At 29.8% G+C, this 24,798-nt stretch overlaps 1 protein-coding gene across 8 annotated transcripts in view; it reads left to right on the top strand.

Moving 5' to 3' along the window:
- Window positions 1–24,798, top strand: part of LOC116428648 (echinoderm microtubule-associated protein-like 2) — a 73,045-nt gene that overhangs the window by 47,130 nt on the left and 1,117 nt on the right. For 6 of the 8 annotated variants that reach the window (XM_031980533.2, XM_031980531.2, XM_076364890.1 and 3 more), the window contains 11 exons: window positions 1,507–1,575; window positions 13,802–14,107; window positions 15,130–15,202; window positions 16,063–16,269; window positions 16,963–17,200; window positions 18,477–18,634; window positions 19,164–19,421; window positions 20,066–20,203; window positions 20,562–20,678; window positions 23,903–23,990; window positions 24,428–24,654. In XM_031980533.2, coding sequence (XP_031836393.1) covers window positions 1,507–1,575; window positions 13,802–14,107; window positions 15,130–15,202; window positions 16,063–16,269; window positions 16,963–17,200; window positions 18,477–18,634; window positions 19,164–19,421; window positions 20,066–20,203; window positions 20,562–20,678; window positions 23,903–23,990; window positions 24,428–24,654 — 1,879 coding nt within the window. The remainder of the gene's footprint in view (window positions 1–1,506; window positions 1,576–13,801; window positions 14,108–15,129; window positions 15,203–16,062; window positions 16,270–16,962; window positions 17,201–18,476; window positions 18,635–19,163; window positions 19,422–20,065; window positions 20,204–20,561; window positions 20,679–23,902; window positions 23,991–24,427; window positions 24,655–24,798) is intronic. The other 2 variants (XM_031980534.2, XM_031980529.2) reach the window with 1 other exon arrangement.

Here is a 24,798-nt window from a genome sequence, read left to right as displayed (position 1 = left end):
AAAGTCTTTAATTGTTTTTTAGCTTATTTTATACTTCATCCTGCTTATCATTTTATTAGAACTGAAACAAAGTTCTTAGGTATATAATGAATTGATAATAGTTGGAAATTCATTTGGACCGGACTATTGGGAATAGGAGAAATTCATTCGGACCGCAAAGGGTTAATGATAACATGAATTATTTGAAGTTTTACGGGCGTACCTCGATGCTGTTGTTGCGTATTTGTTTGATATATGTATGTACAGTTTTGAATAGAATTTTGAAGTGTTGTTGAGCAAAAGTTTGTGGGTTTCAATTTTGGTTATTATTAACATTAATATATTTAACGATGTATATTTAAATTATTTGTTTTAGGGATGAGAATAATTAGATTGTTGTGAAAATTCAAGTAGCAAATTATGCCCTTGGAATTGACTACTTTCTACAGAGCTGTATAAAATTTGAACAAATTGCTATTAAGGGACATTCGTGAGTGATCTTAACAATTTTCAAAATTATTTTTCATTTACTTGTAATTTCTCGATATTATTTCGTTAACGCACACTCACTCAATTATTACTTAAAAATAAGATAGTGCATTTAATAAGAAGCAGTGTGATATTTCATTGACTAAATGAGTTGACTAAAATATTTCAAATATTAATATAAAATTATTTATTCTTGTATACATGAAATACACGAATTTTGGATTTAAGATCACTCGAGGAAAATGTGACTTACATCTTTTAATAGAAACATCACCAAAGAATACTATTCTATATTTGTTTAACTGTTAATATCCATTAGTCAAAATTAATAAATCACAAGGGTAAGTTAAATCATCTATAAATGAGAAATTTGAAAAATTTATGAAGTTAACGTATACACGAATCTATGGAAAAAATGCAAAAATATTGTTCAATTAAATTAGAAAAAATATTTGTCATTGAAAGAATGCGATTCTAATGATTAACGAATAATGAACTCACATTCCGTATAAAGTAACAACAGATAAAAGATAAATAAATGAACCTATCTGCAAAACTGTACATCTACGTTATATTACTTATTCTCCTATAATTCCTAAAAACATTCATTCTAAACTTCGAATTCCTTGATAAATGTCTTCGACAGAAGCTGAACCGTTTCCCGGGTTCGAGCTAAAAACATCTAAAGTTGAGCGTCACCTGCGAATCGACCCAGTCGACCGGAGGCAACGAACTATCGATTACGTGCACCGACGCGAATTTACTTCCTGAATTCACAGATCATTAATCTTCAAAAGCGAGCGACTGTCTCCCGATTGGTTTCCATTCGCTGCTCACTGGAACTTCCCTTGACAGCTTACTGAATCGAGAGCGTGCAACCGGAAACGCATAATTCTGCCCGGCGAAACACGTAAACCGCACAAGCGCGCGCGTATGCAAAATCAACACGTTCGACGAGCCGCATGTGTACTTACCAAGTTTTTGTTTTCTCTTTGTCTCGCACCGCATGGTTTTCGTTTGCATTTTCGTTCATTATAGATTGTCAGCATCCACCAAGTCTCTCTTCAACCTCTTCAAGCCCCCGGCGATGAACAACGTGAAACACGGGTAAATAAAACACGTATTTGACCATTATTCTGTTTTTACTCTTGTTCTTTAACCCCTTGGCATACAATGTCGAGTCAGAATCGTGAGCACGTACGATTTTCGAACGACAATTACGAAAATTAGATTTTACTTAAGTACTTTGGGTTCAAATTAAATATTGTTCTTCCATACGAAACATTTCAGTTGGAAGTATTTAACACCTAAAGGGTTAAATAAATTTAAAATTATTGAAGGTGGGTACACAGATAAATTGGGAAGTTTCCTTTGCCTTTTGGTAAATTACTGATGACAAAATTATCCTAACAAGCAAGAGTTAAGCCCTTCTTCTATGATTTCCTTCACCACTGTGCTTGATAAAAGTACTTTAGCCTTAAGAATTTATTGGAAAAAAAGAATTTGTTACTTATTCATTCGCCAGATTCACTTTAGACGCCAACGATTGATAATAGAAAAGAAATATTTCATTTATATTTTTAAAAATAGATAACATTTAGGTTTGCTAAATTGAATTAAAAATATTCATCACGAGTCTGACACGATATCATAGGGCAAGGGGTTGAGCTAACGAACCACGTGTACACGTGCAGAGCGCGAAGTGCAATCGACACGTGTCGCTGGCACGTGTGGCAACTAGCCTTAGATGCACCTTTTTGACTGGTTGTGGGTGAGCGTTCCTTTCGCGCGTCGTTTCTAGAAATGTGCGGGTATCCGAGATTATGGTTTCAGAACTGTGTTTGCACTGTCACGTCCGAGGTATGTGAAAGTTTTGGATAATGTAACTTTCATGTGGAAAAGATACATAATTTTAAATATTTGTATCAGATTTATTTGATATTAACTTGCTTACGATAAACCATCCTATCAGCATCATTTTAATCTGAGTTGTAGAAACTGTATTCCTGAATAAACCCAATGGAACAAATTTATGAGACTTCACCCCTTGCCTTACAATATCGTGTCAGACTCGTAGCAAAGATTTCTAATGTGGTTTAAAAAATATAAATATTATTCAGTTGTTTTAAGTTCAAATGCAACATTATCTGTATGGTTTAGAGTATCTGTAGACATAGAAAGAGCATAAAATCTTTTGTTTTGCTAGCGTATCATTAACGAAAAGTAGTTCTAACAAGTACAACTGTGAAATCAAATCGTAGGGCAAGGGATTAAGGAAAGTCTAGTAAAAACATATGCAAAGTTTCAATTAATGGATATATAAAATAATAATAAGATAAGTGAAACATCGAATAAGATATATATAAAAGATTATTATTTTTCTAGAAAAAAAGGTAAAGTATCCATATTTTTCATAGAGGAAGATGAGATGTTCCTATTAAGCGTGTGAAATTATTTACAGATTTTACAATACAGTTTTATATGTATAATTCCTTTTTTACAACATTTTTTAAATTCCGCGTCTTCAAATGTTTTTGATCTTGTGTATGCAGTCTTTTTTCCCTCTTTCAATCCTGAGAAAAAGTAATGGAGTTTTAAGGTCACCCATTTTGGGAACACAAATATCAAAGGTTCCGACAATTTCATCTCCGTGAGGCTACTCTGTAGTTTCTTGTCCAATCCTGTTAGATTTTTTACGACCTGACCCGAAGCTCGGGTACTGAAACATGTCGAACTACCCGCATGTCTCTAGTGGTTTCTTCTTTTACATGTTTTAGTTTAAATTACACGGCTGAGTAATATTATAGTAATCTGACGGTGTGGTTTTCGTAAAAAATACTTCACAACAAATGCAAACATTAACTGTTAACTAATATCATGGTGAATTAAGTAAATAATGGAAACATTTTCTAATTCAAGAAACAACAGGATTGAAAGTATATATAAATATATTTTGTAAAATTTGTAATACGATAATATAATGTTTTAGATGATTCTTGTTATCTGGTTATTAGTTACTTAACTATATTCGAAATGATAAGTAGAATATATTACAATTCTGAAAAATTAATTGAGTGTATCGAAACGGAAAAAGAAATAGTGTTTCATAAATACATGAATAATAGGCGACATTAATAATTTCCATGCGTAAAAATGTACCAATCGATAAATCTCGTATTTTACACTGTAATATATATTTTAATCTCTTGCGATTCTATGTTGACGTATTTGACATTTAATTTTATTCTAATAGCTACGAATTTTATAGTGTTTATTTTGGTCGTTCTTAAAGACTTAAGTTATTTAATATTCTTAATTACTTCTACAACAAAGACTGAAAGTACATTTGAAAACTTCAATTTCCGACTGATTTATTGAATGTTCACAAATTTGGCTTTTTCGCCGTTTATCCAGTTAGGTTTATTTTCCAGTTAATTCGAATAATTGACATTCTATTGTAATTTAATTTCTCATCCACTAATTTGCAATTCGTTAAGCAACTACGTAAGCAATTTCGATTATCTCATTTAATTCGGCAACTACCTGTCAAGATAAATGGAGATTATGGAAGAAATTTTCTAAGATATATTTGTAAAATTCGATGGTAAATATTCCGAGGTACATTCTTAAGATCAAAATGATTAAATTTCAATTTAACACGTTGACTGTCATGGTGGTCACCAATGGCCGGAATGTCCAAATTGCTTGAAAACAATTACAAAAAGAAAACTGATATCGAATCAAAGTATTTAGTTATATAGGTAGCTAAATAATAGTGTGACTTGATATAATAGTGTTTATATTAACAACGTATAAAAACTGTTAATACAATAGTGTTAATATTTATGTTGTCAATAATATTAAAACTGTTAATATAATACTGTCAATACTAATAGTGTCAATAGTATTAAAACTGTCGATATTAATACCGTTAATAGTCTTGAAACTGGCAATACAATACTGTCAACGTTAATAATGTAGCTATGATACCAAACACTTAATAATTCATTCCAATACCATCTGCATTTCTTATGAAACGATAAATATCGTTACAGAAAACGATAAAAATTCTCTTGGTCTACGTGTTCGAAGGTTGTACAATCTAGATCATGGAAAATAGTAATTCGAGATCCTACTTTACTTGAAAAACACTCCGTACAGCCAGAGTAACGTCGGACAATGTTATTGGTACACGGAAAGCAGTCGATCGAAGAAGGAAGGATACGTGTCGAACGATAAATTAGCGTTCCTCGTACAGACAATGAGTTCGGAACAGCATGATACGTACTAGCAGCCGTATAGCATGTCGTTAATTACCATAATAAAAGTTACCTTCGGCATCCGACCTCACACGCAGATGCCGGGGACGCACGAGATTCCTGGGTGTGATGAACCCACCTCCGCAAACTGTGCACGAGAAACACGTGCATGCATAATGCATTCGCGCGGCAAGCGTGAAAGATCTATTTTTAATTTTAAATGTCAAACGCTTATTTGGAGCATATTGAGCCGATAAATAGCTTTCCTTTCCGCGCGTGAAAGGAAAACCTTGCTCGCAGCATGACTCGCCTTTCCTTTCTTCCTCTGAATCGCAAACCCTTGAAACACACTTTGCTTTTAGTTCCGTTTCACTCATCTGCTTCTTTGAAATTTGCTTTTATCTTGTCCCCCTGACTGTCAGTAATGTAAACGATAGGCCAAAATGTCTTGTAGTATTTTGTGAAGTTTAATCCGTTAACTGTGGACTTTAGTTTAGAGAATCCCTCGTTTTGCGCATAATACAGTGAAAAAATAGAGCTTGTACTCGTCGAACGCAGGACGAATGCACCTAGGGCATATTTTAATGAAAGAACGAAGCGGAATAAAAGAGAGTTACATGTTTATCTGAAAAAATAAACGATTCATCGTTGAAAGAACTAGTATCGTTTGAAGCTTTAAAATGACGTGTATACTCGTCTAACACAGTTAACTGGTTAAAGAAAACTGTTGCTGTACCAAATTAAACTTTATTGGGATATGGGATGTGTATTTTATTCGAAGATATTCTATTGTCTTTTAGTTTATTTTTTTTTTTTAGTTATTTGTTAGTAGATTTTAGTGTAAATACTATATTACAAAGGGAAACAAGACTTTTTGGCTGTTTAACATTTCTACACTCAGGACTGACTGGACGTTTCATTTGGCAATGCTTATGGTCATTTGCGATATAAAAGATGACTAAGTATCGAGAATAATTAGAAAGAATCTTTGGCAGTCAGAAGGTTATTGTTAACTGTATATAATGTTGTCACGTTTATGGAACTGTACACTAATATTTATAAATGATTGGACAATTGACAATTATGACCCAAATATGTACTATATTACGCATAAGATTTGTGTGAACTATGCAGTTGACCAAAAAGTCTTATTTTGTTTGTTTCTGAATATAGTGTTATCATTATGATACACGAATAAATATTATAAAGAAATGTACTTTAATTGGTAGAAAATTATAGAAAAGAATGAGCAATGTAAAGTTTAATGAAGTTCAATTTAATCAAGTGAAATTTGTTGTCAAACATCCTTAACAAATTCGATCAGGTGATTGAATAACATAATATTTCATTCTTTTGATTTTTAAGCTATGAAGAATGTATTAGTTAAAATCAGCCGCCCACATTTGTACCCATAATTATGAAAATGGTTTGACTCAAAATTTAAAAAAATGCGTTTATCAGTTATTTCACATCACATTATTTTAACCTAAATTGACAAAAAGAAACAAGAAAAATATATGACTTGGACCACTCTCATAATTATGGGTACATATCTTCTTTTAAAGGAGATGGTAATAAAACAAAAATCTATACCCAAATAGTCCTCGAACTAGTCATATAACTTTAAAAAGGTGAATCTACATGAAAAAAGGAACAAACAATCTAGAGTGATATATTTTGTCACTAAAATAAATGTAATGGTTGCAATAAATCTATTGAGAACTCGAAACGTTTTTCAAAGTAGAAAATAAATAAATGCATAGCAGGTCAATAAAGAAATTATCAATAATTCCTATAAAAATTGAAATGAATTTTGCCTTTTATGATCAGGAGATTATCGTGAGCTGTTTAGAAATGTATTGATATAATACAATGTATAATTTATGTTCGTTTATATAGGAAAGTACTATCAAGTGAAAATTCTCCATCATAATTAATTTTTATCTCAGAACCAATTAACCATGCATGTGTCCGATTATTTATGAACGTTGTACTAAATACACAATCTACGCAAAGCAAATATATCAGCACGTTCATCTTACTGTTATCTTTCTAATGTTTTCACCACTATGGAGGAATCTCGTATTGTTAAATTCTCAAAAACAATAAATAGTGTACACTATTTACATACATACAATAATAGTAAAATAATCATAAATTTGTATTACATAAATTAAAAAGAGTACGAACACTAATCACTGAAGTAAAAAGTAAATACAGAAATTGGCAAAAAATAGTTGATTACGTATCCATGCGTTCATTGTTGAAAATATAAAGAGATATAATGTTCTTCTATATAATTCGTTCTACATACGATGTTCTTCCATGGTAAACACGGATAGTAACGTAATCAAGAAATCTGATACCACTGCTTCATAGACAAGGTAAACTTAACATATCTGCACATATTAATGTTACTAACATAGTTAATAAAAAATGGTGTATGGTTCTAAAAGAAACATACAGTGAGATATTGCAACTTAAATATCTGTATAAGCTTGAATTAATAAAAATTAACAATGTTTAATAAAATAATTTAATATATCAGAGCATTATTAATAAACATCCACCACGCTTAAAACAAATAAAACAAATTTAATTCTCTTTGCTGATAACAAGTAAAATTTCAAGCAGAATGACATTACAAACTTAAGAAATTATATAATTTTATACGTCGTAGTTTAATATGCATATGTATGCGTACATAATATAAACTATATAGGTTACGAATATATATTAAAAATATTTTATACATAATATTCTAAAAACATAGTTCCAGCATGAAGTTAAACGTATTACTGTATTACTCATTATTTATCTTTACAGAATTGAATACATATCAGTACTTCAATATATTATCAGTAATTCTTTACAGAATTATATACGTTATCTTTATGCAAACTCCAATAAGAAAGAACATGTAACGAGTAAAAAACTGAAGTTACAATAAAAAATTATTTTCTCAACGAACATTATAGAAAGTACTACACTTTTATATACTTCTTCATTTGTATTCTGTACAGTTTATTTCTAAATTTTCTATAAACGTATAAAAATCCGCAGTACAATTATCAGTGAAAGAACAAATCGCTTCTCCGTGCGTCACGAAAATTATCGAAACGAAAGGGAATACGGCTGGCGGTGTTCAAGGTTTCGTTTTCCCCTGCTTCTGAATTAAAGGTCGACGCGAAGAATGCAATTGTGGATTCCGTGTTAAACGAATACACGATCGCAAACCGGTATTCGGCGTGTAACTGCATGGAATCCCGCGAAACCTCGTTTTACATCGGCGCACGAATTGAAGGGGGCGGCCGGCATTCATAAAAGGAGCAAAGTGTTGCCTATCCGGTAGATCGCGATACGATAATACGGGGGAACGTTTTCTTTAAAATACAGTTTCGAGACAACAGGTACGATAACCACGTGGATAATGGCTCATTTAGCGCGGAACGGGCCGCGCCATCGCGTTCCCGAAGAAAGTGAATCGCAATTCTCGTAGTTATACAACCGTGAACTCTTCGTTTCCTGGTGCGGCTCGTTTCTAGCCGATTTGCTTAAACATTCGAATTAAAATAGCATTAGTCTCAGGAGAAGAAGAGGTAGAAGAAAGTTTGCTCTTCGTTATTTTATGGACTCGCGAGGAAATCATATTTCGTGGACAAACAGAGAGATTGGGAAATATTGGACACTTTGTTGTTGACCGACTGTGGTCAATAGTTTTAAACATTCATATTAGAAGGGTTGGAAAGGAAACTATTAGTTTTAATCTTAATAGAAAGCTTCATTATTTTATATAAATTTTGAAACGTTAATCTAAAATGTAATTGCCTTCTTTTTTTACAACAGTTTCATGTGTATCTATTTTGCTACTTTTTGGGTTAGTATTTCAGGATTTATTTGAAATAATAAAGCTTTCCGTTGGGACTAAAAATAATGGATCTCTTTCGAATAACCTTATACTGTTCTTTACTACTAACCGTATAAATTAATTATTGAGGAATAATTTGACAAGTACCTCAACATTTCGAATATTTTTATTATTCATACCATCTAAGCAATGCTAGGCTATAATAATAAAACGTTATTTGAATAACAATAACGAACAAATAATTAATCATTATTCGGCTATTTGGTATTTAAGTTATTCGTTATTTTCTTGGAGAACGCTTATTCTTTATTTACTGTTCGTCGCTTCTTATTCCCATTTTCAAATTTAACTGATTACAAATTTCTTCTTTTATCAGTATTTCTTCATTCAATAATTATCCCTTTTTTATCTGCAACATTGAGCAACAATTACTCAAAATAACAAATAAAAAATTACGAATAAATTAAATTCATCCATTATCCATAAATTACGAATTTATTAATTATTTACAGATAATTGTAAACCTTCTTTGAATAATTATCCTCTACTTTATATGCAACATCGAACAATTTTTCCAAATGGCAAATAAAAAGTGTCGAGTAAATCAAATTTATTTATTATCCGTGAATTACAGACATATGAACTATTCACAAATAACAATCAGATTGATTTATTCCCTATCCTTTGTTCGTTATTTCGAACAACTTTTGCCCAACGCTTGGTGTAAGTAGTTCACGGTCGCGATTACTAGGAGAAAAACGCCGGTCAATCTAAATGGAGAGGAATAAACGGTCTGAGGAATCCTTCGCGAAACGTCCAGTTTCGACTAGGTTGTTCGGATGAATCGTAAAGTGTGCCTTGAATACCGGGCAGTCCTTGATCGTAATGCCGTCGAGGCGAGCAGACGTATGGCAAAAAGGAACGTAAAAGTGACGTAACGCGGTAACGCGCGAAACAGTACGCTTCGTCGAGTAATAAAAGTGGGCTCGCGTGAGTCACTCTTTGTCGGTTTCGAGAGCACATCGTCGTGAAAAGTTCTGCAATTTCAATCAGTTCGGATCGACCTCACTCGTGGCACACGTGAAACATCTGCGAAAAGGAAGACTAATTACTTACCTGTCGAGGAGTTGTCATTTTTCGGAACGGTGCGCCGTAACGTCACTGCCGGTTGACGGATGCTGAATTAACGATCACGAGACACGTTTGCGTCGTAGGTGATGTGGAAACTATTTTAACGATTGAAACAGTTGCACCGGTACTTCGCAAATTCCTGATACACAAAACGTTACTGTCAGGTGTGACGGATTGTTTGAACAAATTGAAAAGGTACAGGCTTTATGGAAATAATATTTGCTTAAATTTTTATTGCAATAATAAATTGATAAGTGAATTACTTTTACTTATGATGGTTTGTTTAAAAGTAGAAATAATCTGTTTAATCCTATTTGTTCTTATAATGAAGGAAATGCTTCCATGTTTTGTAAATTATAAAATTGTTTGAAAAATAGGAATATAAAAGCATTTATTGGAAAATTTCAGTCGAAATTTCTTGTCGAACTAGAAATTTTATTTTAAAAATACAGGGAAATTAAATATATAAAAATATGTTTTCAAGGAGAAATACAATCTCGTACTTGGGAACTATATAAGAATATGGCCGAATGTAAGGAATTTTTTCCTTTCACCAGTGCGAAAGCTGTAGTTATTATTTTGCACATTTTTTCGATGTACACTTCCTCTTAGATAATGTCCTAGTATAAAATTTATTTAATTAAATTATATATAACTATATTTAATTAAATTACAAAATAGTGCAATCATTACACTGAACAAAATTAAAAGTAATAAATAAAAGAAATACATTCAGTTTATAATTTTCAGAAAAAAATTTTAGAAATATTTTTATTTCTCCATAATTATTTAAACTAATCCCTGCTGCACCAAGCATAGGGTAATTTTTTGAGAAATAGAAGTACTTTACTATGATCGAAGCTATAAAACGAAAAAGGTCCTTGCATATGACTTACATATGACGAGTTAATCATTCTGTATAAACTGTTGCATTCTACACTGCACTATTATTTAGTTAATTACGTTATCAAATATTTCTATGCGACATCAATCTTCCCAATGTAATTCCTTTTTAAGAAATTTTGAAGTTACAATCACCAGCGACTACTATGATAATCAATGTGCTAACCCTTTACACTCGATTCTTAACCGCCATTGCAGCAACATTAGAAAATCTATTATTCAATACTAAATGTTGTATGATGTAAAGATACAAGAACGTAACTGATAATTCTCAATTAACAGTTTAATACCGACATACATTTAGTTTTTATTGCTCATTTATTTATAAACTATCGACTCGTTAAATTGATTATAGAACCGTTCACGAAAATTCGCGGAACAATCCGTGTAACGAGAATCTGAACCGGAAGAGCTCGCACCGCGAGAATGTGAAGCGGAAGAATTCCCAATGTATTAGTAATAAGCGGAAGAATCCGTATCGCGTTAATAATAAGCGGAAGAATCCGCTGCGCGACTAATCAGTTTGTGTATCTAGTTTCATCATTCATATGTTATTATATATAATGTTATCGAACGCAATGTACGTTTAATTAACACGATATTTGCATTTAAATTCTATCTGACTCGGAGATCATGTACGATTCACAGATTTGTTCATATACCTTGCATATAACAATTGTATCTAACAATCGGTTATACCCTTACATTCCTCTATAATATATTTTTCATAATTTAAAGCCTGGAATAATTTTATTAATCAATTATTTATAATAAGTAATTGATTTATAATAAATATATTATGTTAATATATTTTTTAATAATCAATGTCGGATTCATATTTGTGATGGAAATGATTTTCCTGGAATAATAAAGGTTGATCATATAGATCTTGGAAATTAGAGGTTTTAGAGGATTGGGGTACGTATTACATTTCTATAATTATTTCGGTCAAAATTGATATAGCTCTTTATCGACAAATTTTTATGAAAATTAATATCCATCAAATTGATGGATTACATAAATCTAGTTTTAATATAAAGTTTAAAGTTTTCAACAATGATTAAGAGATATAGATATTATTGTTTTTGATTTTGTCTTATTTCTAACTACATTATCCTATGGTATTATCTGACAGTTGACAGAAATATTAGAAGAAGTAAATAAACGATAAATGATAAAAACAGAGTGAAATCATGTGAAAATAAAAGTTCTGTTATAATTTTATTATTTTTAATTTTTGTTTTATTCTGGCTTATAGCTACAAGGTGATAAAAAAAGAGATAGATGGTATTAGAAAAATGGAGAAAAAGGTACTAACAAACATAGGCTGAAAAATTAATGTTTGGATGATATAAACAATTTTTTAATTTGGTTTAAGTGATTGGTCTTCACGCTTCGGAAGCTATTCTACTGCACGGAAACAATGGATTATTCGTCTTTTCATTCTACATGCATATTATATTACAGGATTATCATAATTATAATATTACCACAACGAAGAAAAGAAGAAATAATAAGATAATCCGTTGATTCCATCCAGTAGAATAATTCCTAAAGCAAGCAAGGCAGAAGAAGATCTAACCTAGAAACTACAAACCCCTTTTTATCAACCTGCAAAGTCACTATCCCAAATATTAGTATGTGTATAAAAATCTATTTTGAATTCTTGATCATTTCTTTGAAATTGCACACAATTTACCGAACTTTCTAACTCACTTGTATTACTTTATTTTTTACTTAATAAACGTACTATATTTTTATTAATTCAAGAATTATTAGAGCGACTGAACGAAGTTCATTATTTTTAGTCCGAATAGAAAGCTTTATCGTTTTACGTACATTTTTAAATATTAATTCAAAATATAATTTCCGCCTTATTTTCGAGCGGTTTCCTGTCTAGCATTCCACTTTTCAAATCCACTTTATGAAATTATATTTAAAATTTTATTCGAAATAATAAAGCTTTCTGTTAAAACTAAAAATAATGAACTTCCTTCCAGTCCCCCTAATATTTCGATTATTTCATTTGTTTATTAAAATTTCAATAAATTGTAATTTTTTTTATGTACCTGTTTTTGGGCTTTATTTGTTAAATACATTAGTAAATAACTTCAACTTTCAATATTCGGTTAATTTCACTTTATATAAATAATTTTATCTCTGCTTTATGATATGTATTTATCTACGCTGAATACTATATTAGATATCTAAATAAAATGCATTTTTAACTTTTTGTGTTGTTTACGTGTAATAAAGTTAGTTTTTCTTGATTCATGTAATTTCTTCGTGTATGTTACTTTCTAATTAATCTCCATTAATTTTCCGCTACTTAAACTTCTTTTTGTTCTATATATCATTAGGAAGGAATTTAGTTTTAAAATTTGCGCTATCGTATAAAGAAGTAAATAAAATTGCTTATATATAGTTGCAATTATACTTAAACTATAACCTTCTAAAGCATTATTTATATTGAGAATAACTTTTCACGTATATTTTATGTTTTCTACGAAATTGTTTGTGTTTGTTATAGCAAATGTTTATTAACTGTAACACATTTAAATCTAAAAATTATATGCTGTCACTTTAATAAGTATTTTTTATTCTTTATGTTCTATTCTAGAAATATACTTTTTATAAACATTAATTACTAATTACTTTAGGAGACAGTTTATAATTGATACTATTAAAATCTTAATAAATAAAAATAAACTGTGTTAACGTAAATGTACACAAACACAAATAACTGACATATTATTCACATTTGACTCACATATCTATTTATTTTTAGCTTACCTTTCTTTTGACGGACAGTAATTTCTATAACAAATATGGATCCAGCATTGATTATTATAAAATATATTAATATAATATATTTATCATAGAAAGCAATTATTTGTTATAAATAATGTATAATTATATTACTATACATTGTATTACTGAATTCAGTGATACAATAAATAATTCAGTAACATAATATATCACTGAACAACAAACACAAATGACCAAACTTGTATTCGATTACACATTTTAGATAGGGTGGCCCTAAAGTATCATCTCACGTGTTCAGCTACACCTTGTACAAAGAATGACCTCCTTCGCCAGTGTATTCTCCAGCTACATTACAATAATGCTTGTTAAAAAAGAAATGAAAATAAATGTCTGTCGTTCACAGCACCAGAGACATGCAGTACAACGAGGAAGAAAGTACTGTCCGCATGTACCTGAGAGGACGACCGGTGATCCTCTACGTGCCAACACCGTTAATGGAGTCCTACGATCTTCGCAAAGTTAGCACACCACCGCAGAGCAAGCTGAAGCTTAACTGGGTTTATGGTTATCGTGGCAGAGACTGTCGAAGTAATCTGCATCTGTTGCCGACAGGGGAAATTGTTTATTTTGTCGCGGCCGTGGTGGTCCTGTACAACATGGAGGAACACAGCCAGAGGCATTACTTGGGACACACGGATGACATAAAGTGGTACGGTAATTGAATTCATAAAGATTAAGGACGATTCATTAGAACGATTCCACAGAATCGCTTGCTTTTTTAAGAATTTGCGTAACCAGATATCTAACGACCCTTAGTTTCCAAGAAAAACACTAAAACTACCAGATTGGTCAAATTGACCCAGTTTAGAATGTTTAGTTTGCAAGTATTTAAATGATGACAAGGCTTATGCGAAAAAGTATAAAACAAATTTGTGTATTTTCAATTTTAAAAATTACTTGTGTATTAATTATAAAGTCTGTTCTTATTACTTGTCGAGCTTCATCAAATTTCCCACAAGTTAGAATTATACGACTATATGAGTTAAATAGTTGCCTACTTAATTTCAACCTCCAATACAGAGAATGGTAGTAATTGATTGGGCGATCAGGAAACGTAAATTAAATAATTCGTACCCCGTTCATCATAATTAACAACTTGTAGATACATAACGTGCATTTGATCATTCAGAATTGCAAAGAGGCTCATTACTGTCTATAATAACTACTCCTAGAACCGAAATGTTTTTAATTATCGCCCGAACGTCCTTACAAGAGGAAACTTATGAAAGGCAATCAACAGCTTTCTAAGTGTGAAGCGCTATCATTAGTTTAAACGAGAATAAAAAGAAACGTGCTCGAACGTACTATCTTGAAGGAAGAAAACGCATTCCTCGTATTTTTTGTTTATCTTGTTGCACTTAACGCAAGATACTGCATAAATTATTTAAGGAAACTGGAAATCAGCAAACTTTTAAACCATAGCTGAATTAAACCATAATTGAATTCGATTAAGTTCAACAAATAATAAAAACAGATTTTATAATTAATGCAGAAGTAATTTTTAAAATTGAAAATTTTAGTTCCTTTCACGAAATTAAATTTCATGGAAACTAAGGACCGTTAAATATCTACTCACACAAATTCTTTTAAGATTTACGTCGTAAATCACGTACAAGTATAAATTTAAAGTTTGTACATCTAAACATATTTATTTTAATCTGTGCATTTCAGCATAGCTATTCACCCAAACAAATTGATAGTTGCTACAGGCCAAGTGTGTGGAACTGACAGACGAGATGCCATGGTAAGAGTATAAAATATACACGAATATATTAGTTTCCACAAAACTTTGTAGTACTGTATGCGATTCGCATTTTTAACATGTATTATATAATTTATCTAGAAAACAAATACATTTGAAAACTATTTTACTTTTTCAAACATTATAACATGCTTTCAAACTGTTGTGGGATAATTTACATAAATAAGAAAGATACTAGATATGAAATGTTATATAAAATGCTTTGTTGTCTCAATAATTTGACAGCCACACGTTTCATTGTAAAATTTATGATGCTCAAAATACAATATTTATTGAATTGTATTGTTAAGAAATTTATTTGATAAACAAAGAATATTAAAAATAAGAGATTTAATTTGATATATCAGATCTGAGCTGATAAGGGTCTAATTCTTGTTAAACTGTTTTGTGTGTATGTTTATTTTTACCTTACTTATTCACTGATAAATGAGTCGCTGAGAAGTCAATACGGTTAAGTAAATTTTTTATATTTTCTGATTTTTATAAATTTTAATGGAATAAATAATATTCTTTTTACTTATTAAAGGATTTACTTGTTCCATCATTTATTCTAGATCAGAAAGCCCTTCCTTCTGTAGTTTCTGAATATGTTGTATAACAATTTCAGAAATCAAAATATTAATTTTATCAATTTTTGTTTCCTAGACTTAATCGTATTGGTTTCTGGGAGACTCAAATGTTAATACACTATTAAAACATGCACATATAACAAAGAAGAGGAAATTATATTTGAATTAAGAATAAAAATGATGTTTCATCTTGAGTACACTTTCTTTAAACATATTATAGATCTATGTATCATCGAAAGATATTAATTGATACGATTTATGAACTCCCCTCAGCCACATATAAGAATATGGAATTCGGTCAGTTTAACCACGCTCTGCGTAATTGGTAATGGAGGATTCGATGGTTCCATTTGCTGCCTCTCGTTTTCGAAGGCAGATGGTGGAAATTACTTGTGCGCGATAGACGAGACATCCGATCATAACATCTCGATCTGGGATTGGCAGAAAGGAGAACGAGGTACCAAAGTAACCGAGACGAAGGTACGTTTTCATTAATGGATAATATTATGTTAATGTTAATATGATAGTTAATAAACAAATATTTGCAATGATATATGAATTATTTTATATAGAATGTATCGGCTACATTACTTATATATTATTTATTACGCATTCATTATTATAAACAGAATTAATGATATTCATAATTTGAAGAAGAGGGAAAAATCAAAGATTTCTTAGAATATTATATTGTACTAATGGTTGTTTACCTTGTAATTATATGTGTATATTCAATTTAACTATACAGAATTAATATACATTTTCCCTGAAAATAACTCATTATTTCTTGTTCGAATAATAATTTGTTCTATGGAAAATATACTGTACTCGACAAGACTCGGTGAATATATTTTAATTTTGTTGTATTCAAAATTTTGTATATCGAAATAATCTTGAGTTTTTTAGTTTGTTTTGTCCTGATACTGTAATGATCTTCAACCATTCATTTGACAATGTGATTTACTTCGCGAAACGAAAGATAGGAAAATTTGACAGAATTACGTAGGTACATAAATTGCGCTAAAACTTGAAAATATTTATAAAGTGAAGCTAATTAATTTGATTTCTAAATGACTTGAATGACGAGTGATTGTCGCGGTAAACGATAACAGTAAATCACGATTTAACAGTACATACTATCGAAAAATGATCAACGTCAATTTTCAATTTCAGTGTTCAGTCGACACTGTGGTATGTGCTGAATGGCATCCGCTCGAACGGAATCAGATTGTATCTTGCGGTAAGGGACACGTGTCGTTTTGGTCCCTCGATAACGGCGGTATGCTGTACAAACGAATGGGCATTTTCGAAAGTAGAGAAAAACCGAGATACGTAACTTGCGTAGCTTTCAATCAAAGTGGTGATGTTCTAACTGGCGACAGCAACGGTAATATTATCGTCTGGGGCAGAGGTAAGAGATACCAATCCTACATGAGTCGCTTAGAAGCCAACGCGGTTAAGTTCAGGGAAGAAAAATTGAGAACCTTAATGTTTTGACTTCCAAAATGACTATACAATATCACTAAAAATCACTAAAAAGAATATTATTTATTCCATTAAAATGAACAAAAACTAGAAAATATCAAAGAATCGACTTAACCGCATTGGCTTTTGAGCGAGTCATATATTTCCTACATAGTGCTTGCGAGAAAAGAAAATTTTGTTTTCAATCTAATTGGAGAAACTATCTTTTATAATTGTTTTTCAATAATAAAACTACCACGCCCGTTAAAATGACGGGTTTCAGTTTTTTTATTTTGTAATTGTTGCTATCTTAAAGGTGTTAATGAAACGATTTTAAAAATAAATAGTTTCATTTAAATACTGTAATTAACATGTGAAGAAATCGAAGAAATCTATTATTACATTTATATAAGGAGTACATATTAATCTTATTAAACGCTCGGTAGTTCTTGTGTTAAGTCGTGAGGAAGTACCATTTGATGGTACAGTGGATCAGTATGAATTTCTTTCTTTCTCCTTATGATAATTGATACTACTAATTCTAAGAACTGTTTGTTTGAAGATTATTAACAAATAATGAATTTAAAGAAAATTAAAATTATTTTCCAAGTTTAGTCGTATATTCTGAATTGACTTTTCGACATTTCCAATAACAATTATAAAATTAACTATAAGAAATGTCGAAAATTCAATTGAGAAAAAATGATTAAACTGAGAAAATAATTTTAAGTTAAAATTTCAACAGGCGTCTTTTGACACCTTCAGTAGAAATAATGTTAATGAATGAGATATACACATAAATCAATTATAAATGAAACATAAGTGAACAGTAATTATTTTGTATAATGAAACAGTAAAGTATTTCTAAATAAAGAATGTTACACGTATAAATATTTTTGGTAATTATTATGCGTCGCTTTATATTTTATTAATATTTTTAACACATACAATGATATAAAACAAAAATCATTATCGACGAGCAACCTAAAGTCTTTTATTTCCTATATGAAATTTTGAGGTACGAAATGAAATAATATTTTGATTGAAAAGATACAATTTTTTGTGATAACTACCGATCTATGATAGTCATGAAAAATCTAGATACATCTTTGAAAATGTTAGTCTATACAGTTTGATATTATATCTACAAAACAAGAGCAATTTTATCTTAAGAACTTCATTCAAATTTTTATCACCTTCATTGTTCAAAATATTTTCCTCAGGTACAAATACAATTGCCAAGTTAGTAAGGAACATTCACGAAGGGTCCATATTCTCGATTTGTGTTCTGAAAGACGGTTTTATTGTCACTGGTGGCGGCAAAGATGGCAAAATATTATATTTCGATGAATCCTTGAATTTGACTGGAGAGGAAGCACAAGTAAGCATTTGAAGATTCTATAGTAATTCTTGCTTTTAATTACTTCGATGTTGTTCCTTCAAATTACTTTTCAAAACATTTAATAAATTCCAAATTATAAGACAATTGTTTCTTCTAAATAGCAGAATATGTAGGATATAACAAAAGTAGGATGAACTTGTATAATTAAATATCAAATTGATAATGAAAATCCTTTATAACAGATTATAAAAAAATTGAATAATTTGAATCAACAATAATTGTTGAATAAATAATATTCTCTAGATAAAGAATTTTTGTTAAACAGTTAAATTTGAATGTTACTTTTATAGTTAAATTAGAAGAAATTATTAAATGAATTTATATTTCCACTGAAATAAGCAATTCTGTTTTATCTAAACTATTCTTCAAAAATGGCTATGTTTAGCCTTGAATTGCATAGAATCAACGGAATTTTTACATAATCGATTAGTTTCACTTCTGAAACGAATTTTAGGCTGTGAATACTGCTTTCTTAAAATTCGATATTTAATATAATTTTTTTCGACAGATTGAGGATCATTTTGGAGGAATTCGTACGCTTGCAGAGGGCAAAGGTACACAATTACTAATTGGGACAACAAGAAATTGCATTTTAGTCGGCGATGTGGGAATGGGATTCAACCCGGCCATGTTAGGTCATGCCGAAGAAGTTTGGGGCCTTGCTGCACATCCGACATTACCGCAATTTGCAACTGCTGGCCATGATAGGTTGCTGCAAATGTGGGACAGTCTTAGTCACACTGTTGTTTGGAGTAAAGACATTGGTGTTAGTATAAATTACGTAATAATCTAGTAATTATTTCTTAGTACTTAATAATTATTACGATAATTACCCAGTAATCTAATTATCAACCAGTCATAATTGCACAGTTCATTATTTAATACTGCATACCTTTCTTCAAGTTTATTTCTGTTTAAATGCGAAATTTTAATATACAATTTTTACTAAGATTTTTAAAACACAATTTATCATGTAAATTAAAAACGACTGAACATGACTATTTTTTTCTATTTTTACTATGTCAACAATTTGATCATAATCTTAATCGCTCTGTACTCCAAAATTTAATATAAAATTTATATTTTAAGCCAGCTTAAAAATTTGTTAGATTTTACAGGGTAGTTTTACAAAATTTTATGACGAATTTCTTTTGTTTCTGTATTTAAAAAGTGGCAAAGAAATACAATCAGTACTTTCATTGAAACTAATTATCTTAAAAAAATAAACAGTTTTCTTATAAAAACAAAATTGTTTATATTAAGATTGTATTTAAAGTATAGTTTAATCATTATTGCAAGCATTACTTTAAATTAACTATAAAAGTTTATATTTTTCACTTTGAAAGACTAAAAAAATGAATATTGAACTCCAATAATTTAAATAATCAAATATAATGTTGTTTCATTTAGGAACAAGCACAAAGTCTTGGCTTCTCACCGGATGGTAACGTGATAGTAGTTGGATGCACTTCTGGAAAATGGTTAGCGATCGACAGTGAGACACGAGAATTGTATACCCATCATAGCGATGGAACAGAACCCATTCAGGTATAATAATAAGTTTATCAAATCTCAATAACATCCTGCATATTTCAAAATAACTATTGAAATTATGGATTTCTATGCAGAATCAAATTTTCCAAAAGTAATTCAAGGAAATATGTATAAGAAAAAGTAGGAACATATTTCTGTTCTGAAAAATGTTAATAAATTAAGAATGAAATTGCAACGTACTTAAACTTTTCTAAAGTTTTCTACTTTACATTTTTCTAAAGTTTCCTACTTTACATGTTTTTAATATTTTACATTTTACATTAAACGCAATCACGTATCTCAAAGATGCATAAAACTCGCAGTAGAATTACTTCTGATTGAAATTATACATTTTGTACAATTTAATTTTTAGGCTGTGCGATTTTCACCAGATGGTACGCTTTTGGCGCTTGGTTCCAGGGATAATTATATTTATATTTATCAAGTAAATAGTGATGCAACCAAATACAGTCGCGTCGGGCGATGTATGGTAAGAGCACCTACTATATTATCAATATTTTCAAAAACATTTTCTCGCAAAAGTGCTAGTAATTTCATTGTGCAACTAAAAACAGCAATATACATGCTCTTTTTCAAAGAAATAAATATTTAAACATCATATAAAAGGATATAGCACGATAAGGGTGTTGAAAGTGCTCTTAGACCGATTTTTTTCGCGAAAGTTTCCATCGATGCTTATCCATAAAAAACATTGTACGTGTCTACAAATTAGTTTTTCATTTGTTTGACGATAGCGCAGCAGACCAAAAAATTTGAAAAAATTGGGAATGTTTGTCATACCAATATATCTATTACTATAAAAATTAAAAAGTTGACGCTCGAATGCTTAATTGCGAAATCTACAGTTTTCTATTTTTTGGAGGATTTTTCATTTTTCATGCTAAGAATTTGAAAAGGAAAAATTTCAACAAATTCTCAGCCATACAATGCTTTGTCAAAAATGTCTCCGAATTTTTTTACAATTTTTATTTACCATTAAATAGGGAAAATGAGACCAAAACTAATAATTCGAATTTACTCTGGTTGAGATAGAGGGTCGGAAATTGGTGTGCAATGTTTTTTAAGGATAAGCTATCTTTTGACTTTTGTCTCCCTTATCCTGCTCTACGCTTTCTCATGATACAAGTGTTTGAATTTTTTGGTGAAGAAATAAAACTGTTGCAAATTCAATTTTTAGTGCAACAGAATTGAATTACAGAAAATTAAAGTACAAAAATACGCGACTTTACTTTTTTAAGAAAAAAATGTCTATTTTTGGTTACACAATGGAATATATGTATATACATAACCCAATGTATAAAGTAAATAAACAAGACACAATGTTGCTTGCATTCATAATATAACACCAAAGTTGAAATATACAAAAATTGTTGTACTGCTGTACAATTTGCTTTTGCATACATAAGTATTTACTATATTATTAAATTGTTTGAAATGTTTGTGTCAATTTTTTGGGCGAAGGCAGATTCATATGTTATTTAATATTTTAATTAATATATTAATTCTAGCAATGTATTCAAGATTATTTACGAACACTTCATATTGATAGAATATTTGTTAATCATTACAAGCTCTACTTTCTGTTTTAATAACAGTTTCCCTGTTTCTAATAAAGAAAAAGTAAAATATATTATTTTATAAATTAGTATTATTAGAATGTAACGATACATTGACGCGAACTTTTCAGATAATCTAAATAACACATAATGTTATTATACTCAGTTATTCCTTAATTAGAATTCGTGTAAACGACAAGTGTAAACGACAACAAACGACAAAAATTATTTAGTAAACGTTCACGTCGATTTTGATTGATGCAATTGCATGAATACATATCCTAATGGTCAATTTTCAAACCTCTAATTTCCAAGATCTAAATGGATGAACAGCAATTTTGCTAGGGAGAATAAGATAAACTTCACAATAAATAACCGTAAACCTGGTGTTAAATACTTTTTCTCGTAACTTATCAATAACTTTATAGCGAAATGTGGTATCTGCACACTCTTGTCGTGCTCGCGAATTCCAAATAGTCATCCCCGTATAATTTGATGTTAAAGAAATTGCTATATTATGCTATTTAATCATTGATATTTACATTTCTCGATGTATATTGCATTAACATTTACAATTCATAACAGACATAAAAACGATTAATATATGTTTAAGCATGTTATCATATGCGATCTATTTACTTAATAGGCGTATTGTTTTATAAACATCCTTTTGACATGATCTACGTATTTTTTTTAAATAAACAATTAAATGTGTGATCGATGTGTTGAATGAACGTAACATTCAAATTCATTTGAGTTAGTTCGTATTATCCTGCATTAAAAAATGAAAATCAAAAATCTTTATTTATTTATGGGAACGGCGTGTGAAATGTTTGACCAAAAATAAGAATAAGTTTCTAATCATTAGTGAATCACTTATTAGTATCGAATTAAATTTGACACGTTAGAATAAAGTAGAACAAAGAAATTTCAAAATATTTAAGGCATAATAGCTATTTTCTTTTATCAATGCGGAAATCGTATTATTAATAACATAATAACAACAACATTACGTAATGATTTCAATAAATAATGAAATATTGTTTAATGTTAAACAATCGAAATTTACTTAATATTTTTTTCTTCATTTTTAGCCAAAGCGGACACGAAGACGTAGAGTAAGACATGTTTTCGCTGCTCAAAATCGGAAAAGAGACACTATGTTAGATGATAAAATACTGTTTCTTAGAATTATTAGAAATTATGTCAAATATATTTATTTACTGTACAATTCAATATATTGCATATTGTACAGCACGAAGAATATCATAGAATAAGTACGATTTTCTTGCAAAATTTCGAATAATACTTCGCATTCATTATCGTTTTTAAATAATACAAAAACGTTTTTATTTTTGGAAGTTGATAACATTGCAGAGCATACCTTTATACTTTGAGCAATTAAAAGAAATCTTCACTAACTACCAGTTTGTTGCAAATTATCTTCAATCATTGCTATTAATATGTAATGTAGAATCTATTGAATGTTTAAAGATAAAAGGAAGTTATAATTTACTGAACTGTGCAATCATACATTTTGCATACATAGAAAGCTTTTACACTAAACATTTTTAATGATGAATAATTTAAGTATATTTATAATTCATTAAAGTTCTAAAAATGTGGTCAATTGCTAATTACACTAGAAAATGTAGTAAACGCACCAATTTTAAATAATCTTTTTTATTTTAGCTTATGATTTTTAATTCTCCAAATTTGTTCTGAGGATTTGTAATACCTTACGGTTAATATGAATAAAGGAATGCAAAGTATTATGACTTTTCGATGTACACTTAGTACAAAGTGACATATCATTTGATAGTACAATAAATATAAAATAAAGACTATCAGTATATCCATAATATAATGTCTCTAAAAATAATGCAGTATTATCATAGTTAATCATAGTCACATTCAGTTGGTATTTGCATTTTTAGATTGCTTACCATAAGCATGTACAATATTCACTGTTTGTATAAATTATTGGCACTTTATTGATAGACGTGGCTGCAAAGTCATTTAATTCCACGCGTCTCAAAGAAAATTACATTATACATATTTTTCTTTGAGATAAATGTATAAATAAAATTTATAAGAAATTATGCTTTCCCATTTTAAATATGGAAATATATTTCAGGGACATTCCAGTTTTATAACTCATGTAGACTGGTCAATCGATGGACAATATTTACGAAGCAATAGTGGAGACTATGAACTACTGTATTGTAAGTTAAATAACTATTTATTCCATTCAAAGTAAATATATTGTATATATTATAAAAATAAGGAGTAACGTATATGAATTATTTGATACTATAAACTTGAGTTAATACATAATGGAGGAAAGGAAACATAATTAATAATCAATACTATTAATTATCAATAATTAATTAAGTTTTTTTATTAACATATACATTCTAAGCAATACATGAAATTGTTAATAAAAATATATTCTTTCATTAGATTTTTACACATCTTCATATTACTATAAATAAGTTTTACCACACCTGTATTAATTTATGCAAACAAATATTTTTTTCAATGATTCTGCTGTACCTTCTAAGTACTACATAGTATTCTTACTAACATTTAAGTATGTTAACTAATATTTAAGTATTAATTAATGTAAATAATTTTGTAATATGGTTTTAAAATTTTGTAGGGAATCCTGGAGTTTGTCGGCAAATTCCACAACCTTCTGCATTAAGAGACGTGGAATGGGCAACTCATACGTGTATCATATCCTTCGAAACAATTGGGATATGGCCAGAAGGTGCAGATGGTACAGATGTGAACAATTGTTCACGCAGTGGAGATTCAAAGCTTTTAGCAACTGGTGATGATTTTGGCAAAGTCAAATTATTTTCGTATCCCGCTTGTCAATCAAAGGTGATTATTCATTTTCATCGCCTTCATACACTTTAATTAATATTATAATAACATTTCTTGTTTTAAGAGCAACGTTAATGAAAACATTTATATAAATTGTTTTTTTTTTTATTTATTTCTGAAGTAATTCCATTGCTGCATTTT

The sequence above is a fragment of the Nomia melanderi genome, chromosome 1 (assembly GCF_051020985.1).
Source record: "Nomia melanderi isolate GNS246 chromosome 1, iyNomMela1, whole genome shotgun sequence".
Taxonomy (NCBI): Eukaryota; Metazoa; Arthropoda; class Insecta; order Hymenoptera; family Halictidae; genus Nomia; species Nomia melanderi.
Note: the sequence above shows the minus strand (reverse complement) of the source record. Positions and strands in the feature narration are given on the sequence as shown.